The following is a 20,323-nucleotide window of genomic DNA, read 5'->3' as shown; positions in this document are numbered from 1 at the left end:
AGCTCCAAGATGGATCGTGCCTTGAGGAGTCAACATCACTTCCCGAGCTCCTCAGCGCACAGAGGGACATGCTGGGAGTGAGGTGTGTGTGGTATTTGGTTGAGGAAGGGCAGAAGGAATGTCGGGAGATCGAGGAAGTGGTGAGTAGGTATATGGTAGGGTGGATGGGTGTGGATAGAGGGGGCGGAGGAGACAGAGGAGGGAGAGGCCTAGGTAGAGGAGAAAGAGAGAGTTTGAGATGGATGGGAACAAAGGCTGGGAATGAGGCAGTGATCACTGGGGATGGAGAGGAAGAATCTGAAATTGTGCCGAGAGACTAGGTGACTTGTGTTTTGTGAATATCTGAGAGGGAAAGAAAAATGGGTAAGGAGGGAAAGAACACAGCAAAGGGAAAGACAGACTAAGGGGAATGAAGGCAGACAGGCAGAAAGAGGGAAGATACAGTTACTAACCTTGTTGTAACTGTTGTTCTTGGACATATGTTGCCCAAGTCCTTCCACTGCTGGGGAAAGGCCAGAGGGGCTGGGGAGCACCAGGCTGGCAACTCCCCAGGCTGCAGGGCCTTCTCCAAGGCCCCATAGAGGTACTGGGTGACAGAGAAAGGCAGCAGATCCAAAACTCCCTTGCCTGTGATGAGTGGTTTATGCTGCAGTCTGCCCCAGGGAGCGAGGACTAGTTGGTGACAAGCAGTAGCCTAAGACTGAGGTTAGGTGGTGATAGGGAATGGGGCTTCCCCAGGGACGGCAGAACCCGAGACTGAGAGGTGTACTGACAGGGGGCAGCATCTCAGATAATGAGGCACCCAAGTCCTCGGAGGGACATGGGGGCAAGCGGCAGCAGGACAACGGCCTGCAGAAGGCGCTACGAAGGCTGGAGAGCTAATTCCCTGAGATGACCAGCAGGAGGCGCCGTAAGGGTGAGTCCCTCATCGCTACAGGTAGTAGCATCCTCTGTAGTCTCACACCACTATGTGCAGGTACAAAGGGTGGAGTTTCCCCCAACCTCCCTTGTTACTTTTTTCTGGATAGATTCCTGTAGAGAGGGGAAGGAGGGCAGATTATAGAATGGCCATGGGCAACACATCTCAAAGATCAACAGGTACAAGTCGGTTAGTAACCATTTCTTCTTCCTTGTGTGACAGTACACGTTCATTCTGCTGTAGGTGATTCACAAGCAGTTCAAACTGGATGTGAGCTTGGAGTCTACTTGAACAGGGATTGGAGAATCACACGACCAAATCTGGCCTTGTCCCTGGACTGATGAGAGATTTCCTAATGAGAAATGAACATATGGACTTATAACCAAGCTGCCACCTTACAGATGTCCAAGGTAGGCACATGAATGAGAGAGGCTGCAGAAGCTGCATGAGACCTGGTTGCTTCAGCCCAGGACCAGCGGCAGAGTTTCTCGTGGCCTAGGCGCACGGCCATTTCGCCGCCCCCGGCGCTCATCCTGCGGCTCTGGTGGAGCTGCCACAGGCATGACTGCGGCAGCTCCACCAGAGCTGTGGACCAACGGACCCTCCGCAGGCACCACTGCGGCAGCTCCACCGGAGCTGCGGACCAATGGACCCTCTGCAGGCATGCCTGCGGCAGGTCAACCAGAGCCACCTGCCGCCCCCCCAGCAAAATGCCCCCCCCTCAATAATCCTGGCACCCTAGGCGATTGCCTAGGCTTTCTAAATGGTAGCACTGGCCTTGCTTGAGCCAATACCCTACTCAGCAGAGTCACATTAGCTAAGTGATAGCATGAAAAAATGCTAGCTGAAATCAAAGAAGAGATTCAGTGGGAAGACATTGGACTGCCTTTCATTGTGTCTTCAGCTGCAATGAGCAGTTGCAAGTTTGATCTAAATGCCTTAGTTAGATCAAGGTAAAAATCGAAAGCTCTTCCAATATCCAAATATTCCCCATCTTTATATTTGAAGCTTTAGAAAGAAAGTAGGTAAGTAAACTGCTTGATTAATATGAAAATTGGAAAGTACCTTAATAAGGAACTTTGAGGGTAAAGATAAACTTTGTCTTTATAGAAAACCATGTAGAAAGGTGCTGAAATCAAAGCCTATAATTCCCCAACTCTCCTGGCTGAAATCATCACTATTAAAACAGGCCACTTTCATTCAAAGGTTTAGCAGCAAACAGGACAGCAGCGGCTCAAAGAGGGATCCATCACATTTGCTAGTACTATGTTCAACCCCCATGGGAGAATTGTGTCCTTTACCTGTGGGTATGATCTGTCCAGACCTGTTCAAAACCTGATAGACATTGGGTTGGAGAAAGTAGGAGGGCTGTACCCACAGCAGAGTGGAAAGCCAAGATAGCCGTTAGATGAACCCTTATGGAACTAACAACCAACCTTGCTGTTTCAGGAACCAGATGGAGAATATTTTCCATTTTGCCAGGTAAGTTCTCCTAGTGAAAGGCTTTCTACTATTTAGAAGCACTTCCTGTACCTCTTTCGAGCAACATCTTTCCAAAGGCATCAAGTATGAAGCATCCAAGCTGTCAGGTGGAGAGCATGCAGGTTGGAGTGGAGGAGGTGCATGGCTTCTGGGAAATGATGCCTGAATCCAGTGAGGGAGAAAGTGGAGGTCTGTCTGATAGGGTTAGCAGTGCTGAGAACCAGTGGTCCTGGGGCCACGCTAGGGCTATATGAATGAGGTGAGTGTAGCCTCGTTTGAGCAAAACTCTGGGCAAGAGTGGAATTAGAGGGAAGGCAGACAGCAGGCTGTTTGACCAGGGTAGCAGGAAGGCATCGCTCAATGAACCCAGGCTGCATCCCGCTCTGGAACAAAACTGATGGCATCTTCTGTTGGCCCTTGTTGCAAACAGGTCCTCTTGGGGAATTCTCCATAGTTGGAAGATGGAATGGCCATGTCTGGACAAAGTGACCACTCGGGGTGCTCAGTGAATGATCTACTCAGCTGATCTACCAGTGTATTCTGCACCCCTACAAGGTGAGCAGCTCCCTGGTGAATGGAGCTGGTTACGCAACACTCTCAAAGGAGAATTGTCTCTTGGCACAGTCAAGTGGACCAGGCACCTCCAGTTAGCACCAGTAGATTCCGTCTCTCGACTTGTAAAAAGAAGGCCAAGCAAACTAGCCAGATAGTCCCTAATTCCCTGACATTTATATGCATTTTCAAACTTGGGTCAGCCAAACACCTTGTGTTTGCAGGGGTCCAAACAGAGGTTCCCAGTTCAGACCAGAGATGTCCATAATGAAGGTGAGGGCTGGCTGTGGCAGACCAAAGGGGACTCCCACACAACCTTCTGGGGCGGGTCTGTCCACCAATCCAGGGAGGACAAAATGTCCACTGGTATACAATCCACCATGTCTAAATGATGACAGACCAGTGAATGCTTGCCACCTCTAAAATTTAAGGTGGAGCTTGGGGTGCTGTATCATATAAGTGCACATTGCCATGTGACCCAAGAGGTAAAGGCAGTTTTGCACAGTGGTGACAGGATATGTCTGTAGACCTACAGCAATAGCTTGCAATGCTGGGAATCTCAAGGGTAGAGGGAAAGCCTTGGCCTTCATTGAATCCAGGTCGGTCCCAGTGAACAGAATTTTTTTTATACATGATTCAGGATCAATTTCTCCAATTTGACTTGCAGCCCCAATGCATCAAAGATGGACTAGATAACAGCTATGCATGACAGTACCTGAGACCTGGTCCAGCCTCTCAACAGCCAGCCATCCAGGTAAGGAAACATGTGTACTCAGGACCTTCACAGGAGCATCGTGAGGAGCTACTGAGAGGCCAAAAGGTAACACTGTGAATTAGTAGTGAGGTCCACTCACCATGAACCTGAGGAACTTCTGCTGGCTTTCTTGATCACCACATAAAAGTATGTGTCCTTTAAGTTGAGGGCAGCACCCCTATCCTCTCAGTCTGGGGAAGGAAGAGTGATCATCCAGAATTTTATTTTCTTTAGGCACTGATTTAGTTCTCTTAGATCTAAAATAGGTCTGAGACCCTCTTTTCAATTTCAGAAAAAGGAAGTAACAGGAATTAAATTATTTCCCCTGAGCAACAGGGGAACTTCCTGTATGGATCCCACTGTGATGCTGGCTGACCAGAGGCAACTCATGACTGTTGTCAGTTGTTGTCTGCATGTGTGTTCTCTCTGTGTGCTGCACTGGCACTGGGCAGGTAGCCAGCATGGCAGACCTCAGTCAAACTGATCAAGATGACCACAGGCTCGGTTCAGTTGCAAACATGCTTGGTCAGGTTTATTGTCAATAAAGCATGGGTAACACCCTATAGATTCCACAGGGATACTAGAACACGTATGCCCATTACATTGGACCATCTGAGAGAGTGGCAGGACTATCTTCTCCCCCCAGCCTAGATAAAGGCTTAAGGCCAGACATCCCAACTTTTATAGACTGAGATAAACAATCTCGGATATACAACTAGTCGGGGTGTTCTTGTTTTAGCATGTTGGAATGTATTTGCATATTCAGTGTGTTTTAGCACTGCTAGCAGTACCAATGCCAAGTTCATGTACCAGACACTGAACTTGCAAGCAAGCATCTGTTTTTGATAGGGCCTGACTTTTGCCCGAGCATAATTTTACTGACTTTGGTTCAGGCCACAGGTCTTGCACCAGTCCCATGCATCAGGCTCTCTCTTTCTACTACAATGCTAAAGTCCCAGGCCTCACTGAAGGCTTACAATTGCGAGCTGGAAGCCAGGTCAATTGACCTGTGTATTAGTGTAGATCAAAATAATTGTTAAATGTATGTTAGTGTGTGTGGTGTTTTAAGCTTGATAAAGCTAGAGATTTTGCATGCACTGTTTTCACTTGTCTGCATTTTGTTAATATTTTGCCTTGTAGATGACCCCCAATACCTAAAAACCCCTCCAAATGTGAAAGAAGTCTTGTGTACTGCAAATGAAGGGCTCTTATCAGCCAGGCACTTATCATCATGGGCACTTCAAACAGAGTGGTCATTGTTTAGGGCATTCAAGTTCAAAGAGTCCAAAAGCATCCCTCTTTCACGGCCATCAAAGAAGAAACCATGAGTTAGCTGTTAGATTGTTCTAAGAGAACAAATATTAAAATACAGATACAAAGGAAAATCCTTCATCTTTGCACTGCTTGGATTCTAACAGAGCAGAATAATTGAATGGGAAAATGGAGATCCTCAGAGCTATTTGAGGTAGCCGCAAGAGACTTTTGGGAAACTGGCAGATTACTACTTTTTCTACCATTTGGAATAACATATTGTAACTGATCTGTACATGAACTTTCTCTGATTTAACATCTCAATAACTCTCCTTTCTTAGCTAATAAACCTCTAGTTAGTTTACTGTAGAATTGGCTACCAGCATTGTCTATTGTATGAGAGCTCAGCCTGGGTGAGTGACTGGTCTCTTGAAACAGGGAGTAACCTGGCAACCACTGATCTTTACACAGTGTTCTTTATTCTTCATCCATTTTCCCTTCTAATTTCATGTGTGCCCTCCTCGCCGTCAGATTCACAGTTTCCTCGGTGAGCCTCTGCTTACATCCCATTGTTTTCAATGTCTTTGCCTTCTTAGCTGTTGAGATTATCTGTAAGATAAACTCTTCATAGTCTTCATCAATGTCCTTGTTGACCTTATAATCGAGTACATTTCACTCACTTCCTGTGCACAATCCTCTTCCTTGAAGTATCATTTTCAATTAGTTTCTGGCTTCTCTTGATTTAGTCTTCATAGGCATTGTCAATACATGGTTTTGAATGCAACATATGATTGTCCATTTTCTATGAAGAGAGCAAAGGGCCTTCAAAAGGGAGGTCTTGAATAGTTTGCTGTACGGCTGGATGAACATGGATGCCTGCAGCCAAAAACACTACAGCATGTTGATGGCAGAAGAAATGGCCCGAACTACAAAATCAGGCACATCTAGATTGATTGATTGAGCCATTCGGGCAACTAATTTGCCCTCATCCATCACTGTAGTGAATTCTTGTTTCACTTTGTCAAGTAGTCTCTCTTTGAAATATTATCCACCAGGCTAAATTCCTAATGACCCAGCAGAGCTAGCTGGGTCACAGTTCTGAGCTGCAAACCTCCTATGGATTAAAGCTTCCTTCCAAATAGGCCCAGCTTCTTTGCCTCTTTTCCTTTTGACATTGACACCTAGTGCCTCTCTCTCACACACACATACAGATTAGCAGCTATGATTACCAAGGAGCCTGGAGGGAGATGCTTATCAAAATGGTCAAAACCATGCAAGGGTATATAGTATCTCCTCTCCACCTTTTTCACTGTATGGGGAAGGGAAGAGGGGACCTTCCAAAACACCCTAATAGGTAGAGCCTCCTCTGTTTCCAGCAAGGGCAGTTCCTGAGAGGGAATTTCCTCTTGTACAATACCAGGCTGGTACTAAAGGTGAGCAGAGTGTCCTTGGTGCAGATGCCCCTGAAACCTAGTCAAAGGCACGGTGTGAAGGCATGATCTAGATTGCAGAAGGAAACCCCAAGGGCTCCAGAAAGGCCACTGATATGGCACTGGGACCCAATTATGCCTGAGCCTTTGGTGCTTGTGAATCAGGCAATCTTGAGGCTCCAGCCAGGACCATGGTGGGTAGGCTGCCACTGGGGGCTGCGGTATATGCCTGGGCTGGACAAAGCCAACCTGAGATGCTGATAAAGAATCAGCTTCCTCTGTCCAAAGAGGGGCAGATCCCATAGTTATTGGGGAACTACGGTGAGAGCTTTGAGATGGAGGTATAGGTGATATCCTGGTCGGTTTCCCTCTATCGTTCTGAGAGGCACATTAGCTGAAAACTCCAATACCATTGCATGGCGAGTCAGAGCCGGAGTAGGAGCAATCAACATTAACGTCTTATACACAGGAAATGGATGGGAGACCGGGACAGCCGGGGAAAGGGCACTGACAGGTTTAACAACTCCAGAGCTACAACAGGCACCTTGGGGGTAGACTGTACTAGGAAAAAACTCTTGCTCCTGCAGTACCAGAAGTTTGGCTGATGAGGATGAGGCGAACACTGTAGAGGACAGTCTTGACAGGCCCATCTTATGCTGTGGAGACCGTGACACCCCTTCACTCAAGGACTGCCCCAAGGAGAGCCTCATCTTCAAGCAAACCTCCATGCCCTTGTTTGCACTTGACCTCTGGGCTGAGAATCTTGAGGTCTCCAGTACTGAGTCCTTAGTAATCCTTAGTCCCACCCACATGCAACCTGCAGGAACAGGACACAATCTAATTCTTTATAACAAAACATCTCCCTGGTGCCTTTCATCCAGATCAATGCTCAAGTAATTTACCAGCTGTAGAGATGAGGATCACGTGGCCTGCATCCAGGTGAGGCACAGCTCTCAGGTGGGAGGAGGAATTTGTGCCCTATATGGGTATCCCCAGAGCCCATATGCCTTGTGGGATCAGATGTTCTAGGAGTGAGGCTGCCCATGGGGAAGCATCGTCTCTCCCAGCACCTCCTGCTGGCTCTCCCCAGGCCCACATTGGTGCTGTTGGCATTTCCCAAGGCCTGGCTAGAGACATGGGGCCATGATGCTGTCACCCCCACATAGTTCCCCAGTACAGAGGACAATGTGGAGGAAGAGAGAGGAGGGGATAAGGCAGTGGCATCTGTGATGTGGTGTCCTGTCCTCGAGTTGGCCCAGTGCCCTGGCTGCCCTTCCTGAGGAAGCTTGGGCCTTGGAAGGATGAAACACAGGGTCCCAGTGCTTCATGGGACCTAGAGAAAGCAAGCAAAAAAGAGCACAGCCCCAATCCTATAGCCCAGTGCAAGTGTCATAAACAGGTAAGTAAGAGTTAATAAAACAAAAGTGCTTCATATCTCTTTTGCCTGTAAAGGGTTAACAAGATCAGTGAGCCTGGCTGTCACCTGACCAGAGGACCAATCAGAGGACAGGATACTTTCAAATCTTGAGGGAGGGAAGTTTTTGTGTGTGCTGTTTTTGGTTGTTGTTCACTCTGGGGCTCAGAGGGACCAGACGTGCAACCAGGTTTCTCTCCAGTCTCTCTGATACAGGTTCTTATAAGTTCAGAATAGTGAGTACTAGGTAGATAAGGCGAGTTAGACTTATGGTTGTTTTCTTTATTTGCAAATGTGTATTTGACTGGAAGGAGTTCAAACTTGTATTTTGCTGAAAGGGTTTTAATTTGTACTTGAATACTTAGGCTGGGAGGGTGTTCCCAGTGTCTATAGCTGAAAGACCCTGTAACATATTCCATCTTAAATTTACAAAGATAATTTTTACCTTTGTTCTTTCTTTATTTAAAAGTTTTTCTTGTTTAAGAACCTGATTGTTTTTTTATTCTGGTGTGAGACCCCAGGGGACGGGGTCTGGATTCACCAGGGAATTGGTGGGGAGAAAGGAGGGAAGGGAGGGAGAGAAAGGTTAATTTCTCTCTGTGTTAGGATTACTGTCTCTCTCAGGGAGAGTCTGGGAGGGGCAGAGAGAATGAGGGGGGAAGGTGAATTTTCCTCTCTGTTTTAAGATTCAAGGAGTTTGAATCACAGTGATCTTCCAGGGTAACCCAGGGAGGGGAAGCCTGGGAGAGGCAACGGTGAGGGAAAGGGTTTACTTTCCTTGTGTTAAGATCCAGAGGGTCTGGGTCTTGGGGTTCCCCGGGCAAGGTTTTGGGGGACCAGAGTGTACCAGGCACTGAAATTCCTGGTTGGTGGCAGCGCTACAAGTACTGAGCTGGTAATTGAGCTTAGAGGAATTCATGCTGGTACCCCATCTTTTGGACGCTAAGGTTCAGAGTGGGGAATTATACCATGACAGCAAGTGACTGCTGCTAGGCTCTGTGCGGGACAGTGGGGAACAAGATTGTGCTGTAGAGGGGGACACTAGAGGGCACTGTCCCATGGGCCCTACCCTCGGATCCCACTCCCTTTGTCATGGATTGATTCAGAGACACTGGTGAACTGGGACTAGAACTCAGTCAGACCATCTAGCCTGGGAACCCAACTGCTGCCTGCCACCCCAGATCAGCCTCATGGGCCCAACTAGCCTAATATCTGTCCTCCCCACACAACAACCCAGACCAGAACAATTGGCAGGTCTACCCCTGTATTCACACACACGCTTTAAACCTAGTGCTGAAATGCAGCCACTACTGGGATGGGATGTGGCAGCTGGCAAACAGCCACACAGAGACACTGCAGAATCATATCACTGAATCACAGACTAAGGTCAGAAGGGACCATTATGATCGTCTAGTCTGACCTTCTGCACAATGCAGGCCACAGACTCTCACCCACCCACTCCTGTAACAAACCCCTAACCTACGTCCGAGTTACTGAAGTCCTCAAATCGTGGTTTAAAGACCTCAAGGTACAGAGAATCCTCCCACAAGTGACCTGTGCCCCACGTTGCAGAGGAAAGCAAAAAACCCCAGGGCCTCTGCCAATCTACCCTGGAGGAAAATTCCTTCCCAACCCCAAATACTGCAATCAGCTAAACCCTGAGCATGTGAGCAAGACTCACCAGCCAGCACCCAGGAAAGAATTCTCTATAGTAACTCAGATCCCATCCCATCTAACATCACATCACAGGCCATTGGGGATATTTACCGCTAATGGTCAAAGATCAATTAATTGCCAAAATTAGGCTATCCCATCAAACCATCCCCTCCATAAACTTATCAAGCTTAGCCTTGAAGCCAGATATGTCTTTTGCCCTCATTGCTTCCCTTGGAAGGCTGTTCCAGAACTTCATTTCTCTAATGGTTAGAAACCTTCATCCAATTTGAAGTCTAAACTTCCTGATGGCCAGTTTATATCCATTTGTTCTTGTGTCCACATTGGTACTGATCTTTAATAATTCTTCTCCCTCTATGGTATTTATCCCTCTGATATATTTATAGAGAGCAATCATATCCCCCCTCAACCTTCTTTTGGTTAGGCTCTTTGAGTCTCCTTTCATAAGACACATTTTCCGTTCCTTGGATCATCCTAGTAGCCCTTCTCTGTACCTGTTCCAGTTTGAATTCATCCTTCTTAAACATGGGAGAGCAGAATTGCACAGAATATTCCAGATGAGGTCTCACCAGTGCCTTGTATAATGGTACTAACACCTCCTTATCTCTACTGGAAATACCTCGCCTGATGCATCCCAAGACTAAATTAGCTTTTTTCACAGCCATATCACATTGGCGGCTCATAGTCATCCTGTGATCAACCAATACTCCAAGGTCCTTCTCCTCCTCTGTTACTTCCAAGTGATGCATCCTCAGTTTATAACAGAAATTCTTGTTATTAATCCCTAAATGCATGACCTTGCACTATTCACTATTAAATTTCATACTATTACTATTATTTACAAGGTCATCCAGATCTTCCTGTATGATATCCTGGTTCTTCTCTTTATTGGCAATACTTCCCAGCTTCGTGTCATCCACAAACTTTATTAGGACATTCCTGCTTTTTGTGCCAAGGTCAGTAATAAAAAGATTAAATAAGATTGGTCCCAAAACCGATCCCTGAGGAACTCCACTAGTAACCTCCCTCCACCCTGACAGTTCACCTTCAGTACGACCCATTGTAGTCTCCCCTTTAACCAGTTCCTTATCCACCTTTCAATTTTCATATTGATCTCCTTTTTTTCCAATTTAGCTAAGAATTCCTCATGTGGAACCGTATCAAATGCCTTACTGAAATCGAGGTAAATTAGATCCACTCCATTTCCTTTGTCAGAAAAAGGAATTGGGGACAGAGAGTGAAAGCCAATCATGAGCACAACCTTCATTAGTTCTGTGGAACTGAGGTTGGGAATAAAGAGCAAATACAGTGGCCCCATTGGTATAGTGAGGGCAGAAGCTGCTGAACAGAGTTCCCTGCTGTCCCTAGACCTTTAGCACAGCTCCCTCTGCTTCCCCTGTGCAGGATCTTTCCAGCAGAGGACAGGGCTCTGTGCCCTGGAGCTATTATGAAGGGCTAAATGGAACCTTGGTCTTTTAAGAGTTACTACTATGGCCAATGAAGATTTAAAGCTACTGGGTGATTTACAGCCCACCTGCAGCTCCTGCCCTGGCGCCACCCTGCTGCTTAAAATATGAGTGCAGCCCCTGTACCGCAGTGATGGCTGAGGTATAAAAACCCAGAGAGCAGAGCTAGTGACCCTGTCGGGAGGGGCTTGGGGTGCAATGGGAAGTTATTTCCCATATTTGATTTTACCCTCTAACTCTTCAGTGAGGCTTTTGTTTGTTGCCTTCAGCACCAGGTACGTGGCATCAGGTTTTGGTGCCACGCACCACAGCTCCGCATCAGCTCACCTTGCATCTGCATTTCCGGTTGCAGCTTGACACTATGAAGCACATCTAGGATGTCATCAACACAGGAGACTTGTTGAATCAGCTGCTCCCGGCTCCAATCCACGAAATGTTCCCCTGAGCAGAGGGACATAAAAACACCTCACTGAAACATGGGGTTTGGGTGCCAGGCTCCATCAGCTTGGTCCTAGTGTTGTTGAGCCAGAGCCATGAGCTGGAGTTGGGGCAAAGCTGCCCTGCCCCAGGGGGAGCTCCCAGACAGTCTGTGCCTCAAGGTGGAGGGGGGCTGAATTTCTGGTCATCCGGGAGCCAGGCTGCAGTTCCCCAGGCCAACCTCTGCACGGAAATAAATGGGGAGAGAGAGCGCAGAAGGAGGGGATCATGGACTATCAGGCTACATGACTGTCTAGCACTCACCCCGTACCCATCCCTTTCCACACTATACCCCCCTGCACAACCTCCCTTTACCACACACACACAGAATACCCCTGCACAACCCCCTCACACAGACTATATCTTCCCAGTATTTTCCTGCCTTAAGGATGAGCAATGGGGTGGGGGGAAGGGAGCAGACAGGAGCAAGCAGAGGCAGAGCTTGGGGGAAGAGGCAGAGGAGGGGCAGGACCTCTCGGCAGAGCAAGGGGAAGAGCCATAGACTCATGCACCACCTATGATCCTTTCTATCACAAAGGGAGAGAGCACAGTTTACAATTATTAGAGATGGATGAGGGGGGACCGACAGGAACGGATGGTTCCACTGGAGCAAGAAAATGTGAGGAAGGGAGGAGGGAAGTAACAGCAAAGGAAAAGGAGCATGGGTTGGGGGGGGTGCAAAGAGAGTGAACTCAGCAGTGGGGGCATGGCTGTGATGGGAGGATGGGGTGAAGCAAACAGCCAATCCGAGAGAATAAGGTCAGCAGGGATTGCACAGAGGATTGTAACTGGCAGGTGGGGGAGAGGCAAGCAGCCAATCAGAGGAGAGGAAAAACCATCCAGGGTTTGAATTGTAGCAGGCAGCTTCTGCTGGCACCCAGACACTGGGAAGAACTGGCCTAAGGATGGGGACATGGCCGGAACACATGGGAGGCAGATATTCCTGTCTACGGAGTGCCCAGGTTGGCCTCATTCCCTCCAGCCACTTGCAGGGTGAAAGGGGGAATTTGCTCCCTACGTGGGGATTCCCAGAGTCCACATAAATTAAGGGACTGGATGTGTGTCCTAGGGCTGAGGCTGCAATCTCTGGTGTGGTGTCCAGCCCACCAGCTCACCTGGTGCTTTGGCTGCCCTCACCTGGGAGCATAGTGTGAGCCTTGGAGGCCTGACACACTGGGCCCTGGTTCCTCATGGAGCCCAGAGAGCACAAGTGAGAGAGGGCAATTCACCTACAGTCCAGAGCCCCCCAGGGGCTGGATCACTGCATAGCCCAGTGAGAGTGATAGCTGCTGAGCTCTGCATGGGGCAGTGAGGAAAATGCATCCTGCCCCTTTGGTCATGGATTCACCCATGGACACAGTTAACAGATACACAGCCCTGGGGAGCTAGGACGAAAACTGGATCAGATCAATGGGCCATCTAACCTGGGATCCCATCTGCTGCCTGCCACCCCGCATCAGACTCATGGGCCCATCTGGCCCAGTATCTGTTGTCCCCTGCCACCCACCCACCCACAGAATTGCTTTTAACCTAGTGCTGAAATGCAGCCACTTCTGGGATGGGACGTGGCAGCTGTCAAACAGCCAGGCAGCGACACTGCACAAAAACCAAACCAGGACAGGAAGTGAAAGTGAATCATGAATCGACTGCCGTGGAACTGCAGTTGGGAATAAAGAGCAAATACAGTGGCCCATTTGTATGGTGAGGGAAGAAGGACCTTTGGCTGCTGTGGGCCAATACACATGTTAACGGGCTTGTCCAGATGGCCAGTTAGTGTGTGGCAAATCGGTGTAAACCTACACCACACTAGCCTGCAACTCTCTAATGTAGAGGTACCCAAACTTTATGATGAACCACCTTCTGGAGAGTCAAGTCACATGCATGCCCCCCCTTTTTCTAAGGGGACAGGGGTGCCTGGTACCCACAAGGGGTGTCTGGTACCTGCCCGGGATGAGTACTCACCATGTGGCAGTTGAGGAAGCCTTCTGCTCCCTGCAGTGGTTACGGTGGTCTTGGGTGCCTGGACTCACATTCCTGCCTGTCCCCCACCCACCACTGTGTTCATGGGAAACAAGCAGGGCTGAGCTGAAAGGCCAGGGTCAGGAGGGGAGCAGACAGCTGCACCTACTGAGCACTGGCGCCCTGTGGAACACAGTTCACTGCTGTCCCCGGCCCTTGAGCGCAGTCCCATCTGCTTGCCCTGCACAGGCTCTTTCCAGCAGAGGACAGGGCTCTATGCCCTGGATCTGCAGTGATGGGCCGGGGTGGGCAAGGGGCTCTGGTGGCAGGACAGTAACTAGACCTGTGGTGCCACTCTCCACTTGCAGAGTCCCTGGTGGCCTCTCTAGTAGAGAAGGGTAACTGCAGCTGCTACGGCGGGGTCAATGCCTGCTCCTCCCATGTTGGGTTCTCAGGGTGGCCAGCGCTGTATGGGGAAGCTGCCGGGGGGCAGAAATCTGTGCAGTCATGGTGGATTTTGACACTAACCCACAGGTTGGGTGTCCCCACTGAGGTGAGTCAGTGTGGGGCTGGCACTAGCCACCTGGCATTGCCACTCATGCCCCAAATGTTCCTTCACACCCTCCCAAGGCGAGGGAGGGCGGGAAATGTGCCCCACAGTTTGAAAACTCTGCCTTGAGGAAAGAGATTATAATTATCTACCTGCACACTCATCAGCAAGGGCTCTGTTTGTTATCCACAGTACCCTGTAGAGCCGGTCCTTTTGCTCCCTCCGCCAGCTCGGCACCAGCTCGTACAGCTTCTGCATTTTCTCCACATTGGATCTCCCAGTGCTGATGCTCTGGTATTGCTCAGGGGTTAGCGTGTGCCCCCGAAGTAGCTTCAGGACTCCGTCCACTTCTGAGACTTGCTGGATCAGCTTCTCTCGGTGCCGGTCAACAAAGTGTTCCTCTGGAGAGAGACATTTCATTAAAATAAATGGTAATTGCTGATTTTAGTGCTCCACAGGGTAGTGGGGGGCATGCAGGGCCATGGCTCCAACTCCTTCTGTCCCTGAAAACCTCTCCCAGGGAGAATTGTCCCCCAGGTCACACGGAAAGCGATTCTGTGATTCCCCACCCTTAGGTGTGCCCTGCCCCTCTCTCTGGGACCAAGAGTTCCTTCTCTCCCCTCACCAGCTTCGTCACCACAAGGAATCCAGACCCTGAAAGAGGCATGAGCAGGGATGGGGGCAAATGTCACTTATCCAACAAAGAAGGTAGGTGGCCCCAAGTAGAGAGGAGGGGGAAGGTAAATACAACCCCACCATTTACTCCAGTTCCACCCCTCACTGCCTGATTTAATTCACACCCCTGTCCTCTTTGGTTAAAGAGATTGGACCTGGGGTTTTGTCCTGGGCCAAACTTCACCCCCTCCAATATTTTGGGGGGGTTAGAATCTGACTGAATGTTACAAGTACCCCAACCTATATAACAAACCAAAGCAACCCCCAGGGACCCAATCCCCCAATCAGGAGTGGGTGTGTAGCTCCTATGGATGGGAAGGGGAGCGGAACTGAGACCCAGCCAATAGGCAATGTGCAGCCCAGCTCTGCGCTGTGCAACCAGAGCAGGCTCTGTCTGGAATGGAGCTGGCAGCACCAAATAATCTCAGACATGGGGGCAAACGCTCCCACAGACTCACTGCACATTATATTGTCGTGAGGGTGACGTAATAATTTGTGCCCTACTCTGATGCCGCAGTGCTGGACGAGGGATAAATAGCCAGAGAGGTGATCTAGAGTCCTCCTTGGGATGAGATCAGGGTTCATAATGGCGAGCATAGGAAGCGGGTTTCCCTGATGTCATTTATTTACCCTCCAGCTCTTCAACCAGGTCTCTGTTTGTTCTCTGCAGTGCCTGGTAGAGCCGGTCCTTCTGCCATTTGTCCCACCTTGGCACCAGCTCGTACAGCTTCCGCATCTTCTCCTGGCTGGTTTTCTCAGCTCTGATTGTCTGGTACTGTTCATCGTTCAGTATGTATGCCCGATTCTGGAGGAGTCCGCCAGTAGGTGACTTTGATGGTTCTCGAAATCGTTTGAGAAAAAGTTGCTATGAAATGTCATTGAAAATAAATCCTGAACTAATGTTTTTAGGGATCATGTGTTACTTGGCACAGGGAAATGGGTGGGGTGCTCATGTTCCCCCTCCCACTTATCCCCCCACCCCCACACTCTGTCTCCTCTGCTGGTGCTGGCTCTTGGGATGCGGCAGGCAGCACAGATCCTGCAGGGGAGGGGGCAGCCCAGGAACTGTAGCGCTGCCTCCTCCTGGTGAGTGGGCACAAAAGCAGGAAGAAGACTCAGTTCCCACCCACTCACACACACAAATCAGGCAGACATGCACACATTTAAGGGTACTTTGAGGAATGAGGGAAGTCTCCAGTGGTTACTTGTTGCTCTGTGTGCCTCAAATCATCTCTCAGTCCAAATATGACTCCTCTGGTTCCTGGTCCTTCCCCACCCTCACCCTTTTTTGGTCATTTTTGGTTCTGTTTGGCCACAGCCGTGAGCAGGGCTTTGGGTAAAACTGTCTTGGCCCGGGGGGAGCTTCAAGATGGATTGTGCCTCGAGGAGTCAACATCACTTCCCCAGCTCCTCAGCGCACAGAGGGACATGCTGGGAGTGAGGTGTGTGTGGTATTTGGTTTAGGAAGGGCAGAAGGAATGTGGGGGGATCGAGGAAGTGGTGAGTAGGTATATGGTAGGGTGGATGGGTGTGGATAGAGGGGGCAGTGAAGACAGGAGGGAGAGGCCTAGGTTAGGGGAGAGAGAGAGAGAGAGAGAGATAGAGAGAGAGAGAGTTTGAGATGGATGGGAACAAAGGGCTGGGAATGAGGCAGTGATCACTGGGGATGGAGAGGAAGAATCTGAAACTGTGCCGAGATACTAGGTGATTTGTGTTCTGTGAATATCTGAGAGGGACAGAAAAATGGGTAAGGAGGGAGAGAACACAGCAAAGGGAAAGACAGAATAAGGGGAATGAAGGCAGACAGGCAGAAAGAGGAAAGATACGGTTATTAACCTTGTTGTAACTGTTATTCTTGGACATATGTTGCCCAAGGTCTTCCACTGTAGGTTTATGTGCATCCGGTACACATCTGTCAGAAATTCTTTCCTCAGGGGTACCCATCAGGATAGCATGAGCACCCTCCGTAGTCTCACACTACTATGTGCAGGTACAAAGGGTGGAGTTGCCCCCAACCTCTCTCAGTTACTCTTTTCTGGATAGATTCCTGTAGAGAGGGGAAGGAGGGCAGATTGTGGAATGGCCACGGGCAACACATCTCAAAGATCAAAGGTACAAGTCGGTTAGTAACCATTTCTTCTTCCTCGAGTGACAGTACATGTTCATTCCGCTGTAGGTAACTCGCAAGCAGTTCAAACTGTATGTGAGCTTAGAGTCTACTTGAACAGGGATTGGAGAATCACACGACCAAATTTGGCATCGTCTCTGGATTGCTGAGAGATGTCAGTGAGAAATGAACATACGGACTTATAACGAAGCTGCCACCTTACAGATGTCCAAGATAGGCACATGAGTGAGAGGCTGCAGAAGCTGCATGAGACCTGGTTGCTTGAGCTAACACCCTACTCAGGGGAGTCACATTAGCCAAGTGGTAGCATGAAAAAATGCTAGCTGAAATCAAAGAACAGATTCATTGAGAAGTGTCATAAACAGATAGCTAAGGGTTAATGTTCTTTTACCTGTAAAAGGGTAACAACAATAATCTGAAACACCTGACCAGAGGACCAATCAGGAAACAAGATTTTTCAAATCTGGGTGGAGGGAAGTTTTGGGTGTGAGTTCTTTGTTCTTTGTCTTGGTTCGGTGACCCTCTCAGCTCTGAGAGTGATCTCTCTCTATCTCCAAGCTTTCTAATCTTCTGTTTCCAAGTTGTAATTACAAGGATAGTAAGACAATAGGTTTATATTGCTTTTTTGTATTTACATGTGTGTAGTTGCTGGAATGTTTTAAATTGTATTCTTTTTGGATAAGGCTGTTTATTCATTTTTTTTCTTTTAAGCAATTGACCCTGTATTTGTCACCTTAATATAGAGACCATTTTTATGTCCTTTTCTTTCTTTTTATATAAAGCTTTCTTGTTAAGACCTGTTGGAGTTTTTCTTTAGTGGAGACTCCAGGGAATTAAGTCTGCAGCTCACCAGGGAATTGGTGGGAGGAAGAAGTCAGGGGGGAAAGTCTCTTTGTGTTAGATTTACTAGCCTGACTTTGCATACCCTCTGGGTGAAGGGGAGGGGAGAGATTAGACCTTGTGGTTCCAGGACTGGAAGCAGGGAGGGGGGAATCCCTTTGTTTAGATTCACGGAGCTCGAGTCTGTATATTCTTCAGGAGCCCAGGGAGGGAATACCTGGAGGGGGAGGAAGGTTTTGGGGGGACCAGAGGGTATCAGGACCCTACAAATTCCTGATTGGTGGCAGTGTTATCAGATCCAAGCTGGTAATTAAGTTTGGAGGTTTCATGCTAACACCCATATTTTGGACGCTAAGGTCCAGATCTGGGAAAAAATGTTATGACAGGAAGACATTGGACTGCTCTTCGTTGTGCCTTCAACAGCAATAAGCGGTTGCAAGGTCGATCAAAATGTCTTAGTTAGATCAAGGTAAAACCCCTAAGCTCTCCCAAAATCCAAATATTCCTCATCATTATGTTTATGAGGCTTTAGAAAGAAAGCAGGTAAGTAAACTTCTTGATTAATATGAAAATTGGAAACTACTTTAGTAAGGAATTTTGGGCGAGGCTGAAGGTAAACTTTGTCTTTATAGAAAACCATGTAGATAGGTTCAGATATCAGAGCCCATAATTCTTCTTCGAGTGATTGCTCACATCCATTCCAGTTAGGTGTGCACGCCGCGCGTGCACGCTCGTCGGAATCTTTTTACCCTAGCAACTCCAGTGGGCCGGCAGGTCGCCCCCTAGAGTGGCACCGCCATGGCGCTCGATATATACCCTTGCCGGCCCACCCGCTCCTCAGTTCCTTCTTACCGCCATGTCGGTCGTTGGAACTGTGGAGCGCGGCATTGCTGTCCTCCACGTCCCTAGCTCTCCTTGTTACTACCGTTGTTACTACAGTTGTTAGTTAGTCGTTAAGTATAGTTAGTTAATTAGTTATAGTGTAAATAGTATTTGTATATAGTTGTTCGCCGGTCTGGGCTGTAGCCCTTCCCGGCACCCGGCACTGGGCTCATGCCTGGTTCGCCGGGCTTTAAGCAATGTGCGGCCTGTAAAAAGCCTATGCCAACCAGCGACCCTCACGACGCGTGTCTAAAGTGCCTGGGGGAATCGCACAGGTCGGACAAGTGCCGCATTTGCAAGGCTTTTAAGCCCAGAACAAAGAAGGAGACCAGAGACTCAGGACTCTCCTAATGGAAGCGGCACTTGACCCAGCAGCTTCGCAGGCCATGATCTCGACGCCGGCACCGGATCGCACCGGCACCGGAAAGACTCCCCGGCACCGACCTTCCCCGGCACCGGGTGCAGAAACGAGACCATCAACGTCTGCTACTCCAGCCAGGCAGACTAGAATGGAGCGCCCGGCATCGACATCGGCCGCGGCACTACCGGCACCGTCGACTCCGGGCCCGGTGGGTCCGTCGAGTCCGGTACCGCCAAGCTCCCCCATAAGATCTGGGGTTGAGCTATTGGTCCCATCCACTCCGGAGACCTTCGCCTCGGCACGGGACCTTATCGCCCTGACTGAGTCGACTCAGCCGCCACCCCCGGTACCTCCGGTGCGGGTAGCATCTAGGGGCAAGCCCATGAAGACGGCACCGTCTCGGGACTCACGCTCGCGATCGAGGTCCCGACGCCACGGTCGCTCGAGATCCCGCCGCCGCTCGCAGTCCCGGCACCGCTCCCCTCGGCAGTACCGGTCGCACTCGCGGCACCGATCGACCTCCAGACGGTCACGGTCTGACTCCAGCCGTCGATACCGGCACCGTGACTCTAGGAGCCAGTCTCGCCGTCATTCACAGCGCCGGTCGACCTCCCGGCACCGAGCTGGTGGCAGGTCCCGGTCCCGGTCGACCTCCCGGCACCACGTCGGTGGCAGGTCCCGGTCCCGATCCCGGCACCGAAGCAGCGGCCGGTACTGGTCCAGATCCCGGCACCAAGACAGAACCCGGTCCCGATCCCGGCACCGCTATGACTCCCGGTACCGATCCCCGGCACCGAGAAGATCTTCGGTGCCGAACCGCGCAGACTCTTATCAGCAGCGGTCGGCCCCACCATGGCCTTCTAGACAGCTGTCGGTGTCATCCCAAGCGGATAGCGTATATGCGCTGGGCACCGACAGACAGGCGGCATTATTCCAGGACCCTCCGCAACAGGACCAGGGTCCGCAGCGTGGGGGTTTTGGACACCCTGGGCGTACCATCAAGCCCAGGGCCCCCAACAGCTTCCTGCTAGGCCTGCAACGGCGGAGCACAGGGTGCCAGAGGCTTCGTTGTCTCGCCCCCCCTCCCTCCCCTGATGGAGAGGAAGGATAAAAGCAGCAAGACCCTGGTCTTGCTCCTGAGACAGAGGCGAGAGCTGAGGGGGACCCCCCACTGGACACTTTCTTGCCAGGGGTCTCCTCATCCTCCTCCCTCGACGAAGCGGTGGCTGGCACTTCCTCCAGTAGCCCTCCTCCGCTGGATCTCAGGGCACACCAAGATCTCCTTAGGCGAGTAGCACAGAATCTGAGCTTGCAAGCCGAGGAGGTCTCTGAGATCGAGGACCCCATCGTCACCATCCTCTCATCCGATGCTCCCACCAGGGTCGCCCTACCCTTCATTAGGACGATCCAGGCCAACGCCAATACAATCTGGCAGTCACCGGCCTCCATCCCCCCTACGGCGAGGGGCATCGAGAGGAAGTACATGGCCCCCTCCAAGGGCTACAAGTA

General features: G+C 49.9%; 1 protein-coding gene across 1 annotated transcript in view; it reads right to left on the bottom strand.

The window, feature by feature from the left end:
- Window positions 1-20,323, bottom strand: part of LOC127052755 (uncharacterized) — an 88,391-nt gene that overhangs the window by 24,316 nt on the left and 43,752 nt on the right. The window contains exons 8-10 of the mRNA XM_050956709.1: window positions 15,234-15,443; window positions 14,081-14,329; window positions 11,270-11,383 (exon numbers count right to left, since the gene is read on the bottom strand). Coding sequence (XP_050812666.1) covers window positions 11,270-11,383; window positions 14,081-14,329; window positions 15,234-15,443 — 573 coding nt within the window. The remainder of the gene's footprint in view (window positions 1-11,269; window positions 11,384-14,080; window positions 14,330-15,233; window positions 15,444-20,323) is intronic.

This window comes from Gopherus flavomarginatus, chromosome 5, assembly GCF_025201925.1.
Source record: "Gopherus flavomarginatus isolate rGopFla2 chromosome 5, rGopFla2.mat.asm, whole genome shotgun sequence".
Classification (NCBI taxonomy): domain Eukaryota; kingdom Metazoa; phylum Chordata; order Testudines; family Testudinidae; genus Gopherus; species Gopherus flavomarginatus.
The sequence above is the reverse complement of the archived record's forward strand: the minus strand, read 5'-3'. Positions and strand labels throughout refer to the sequence as shown.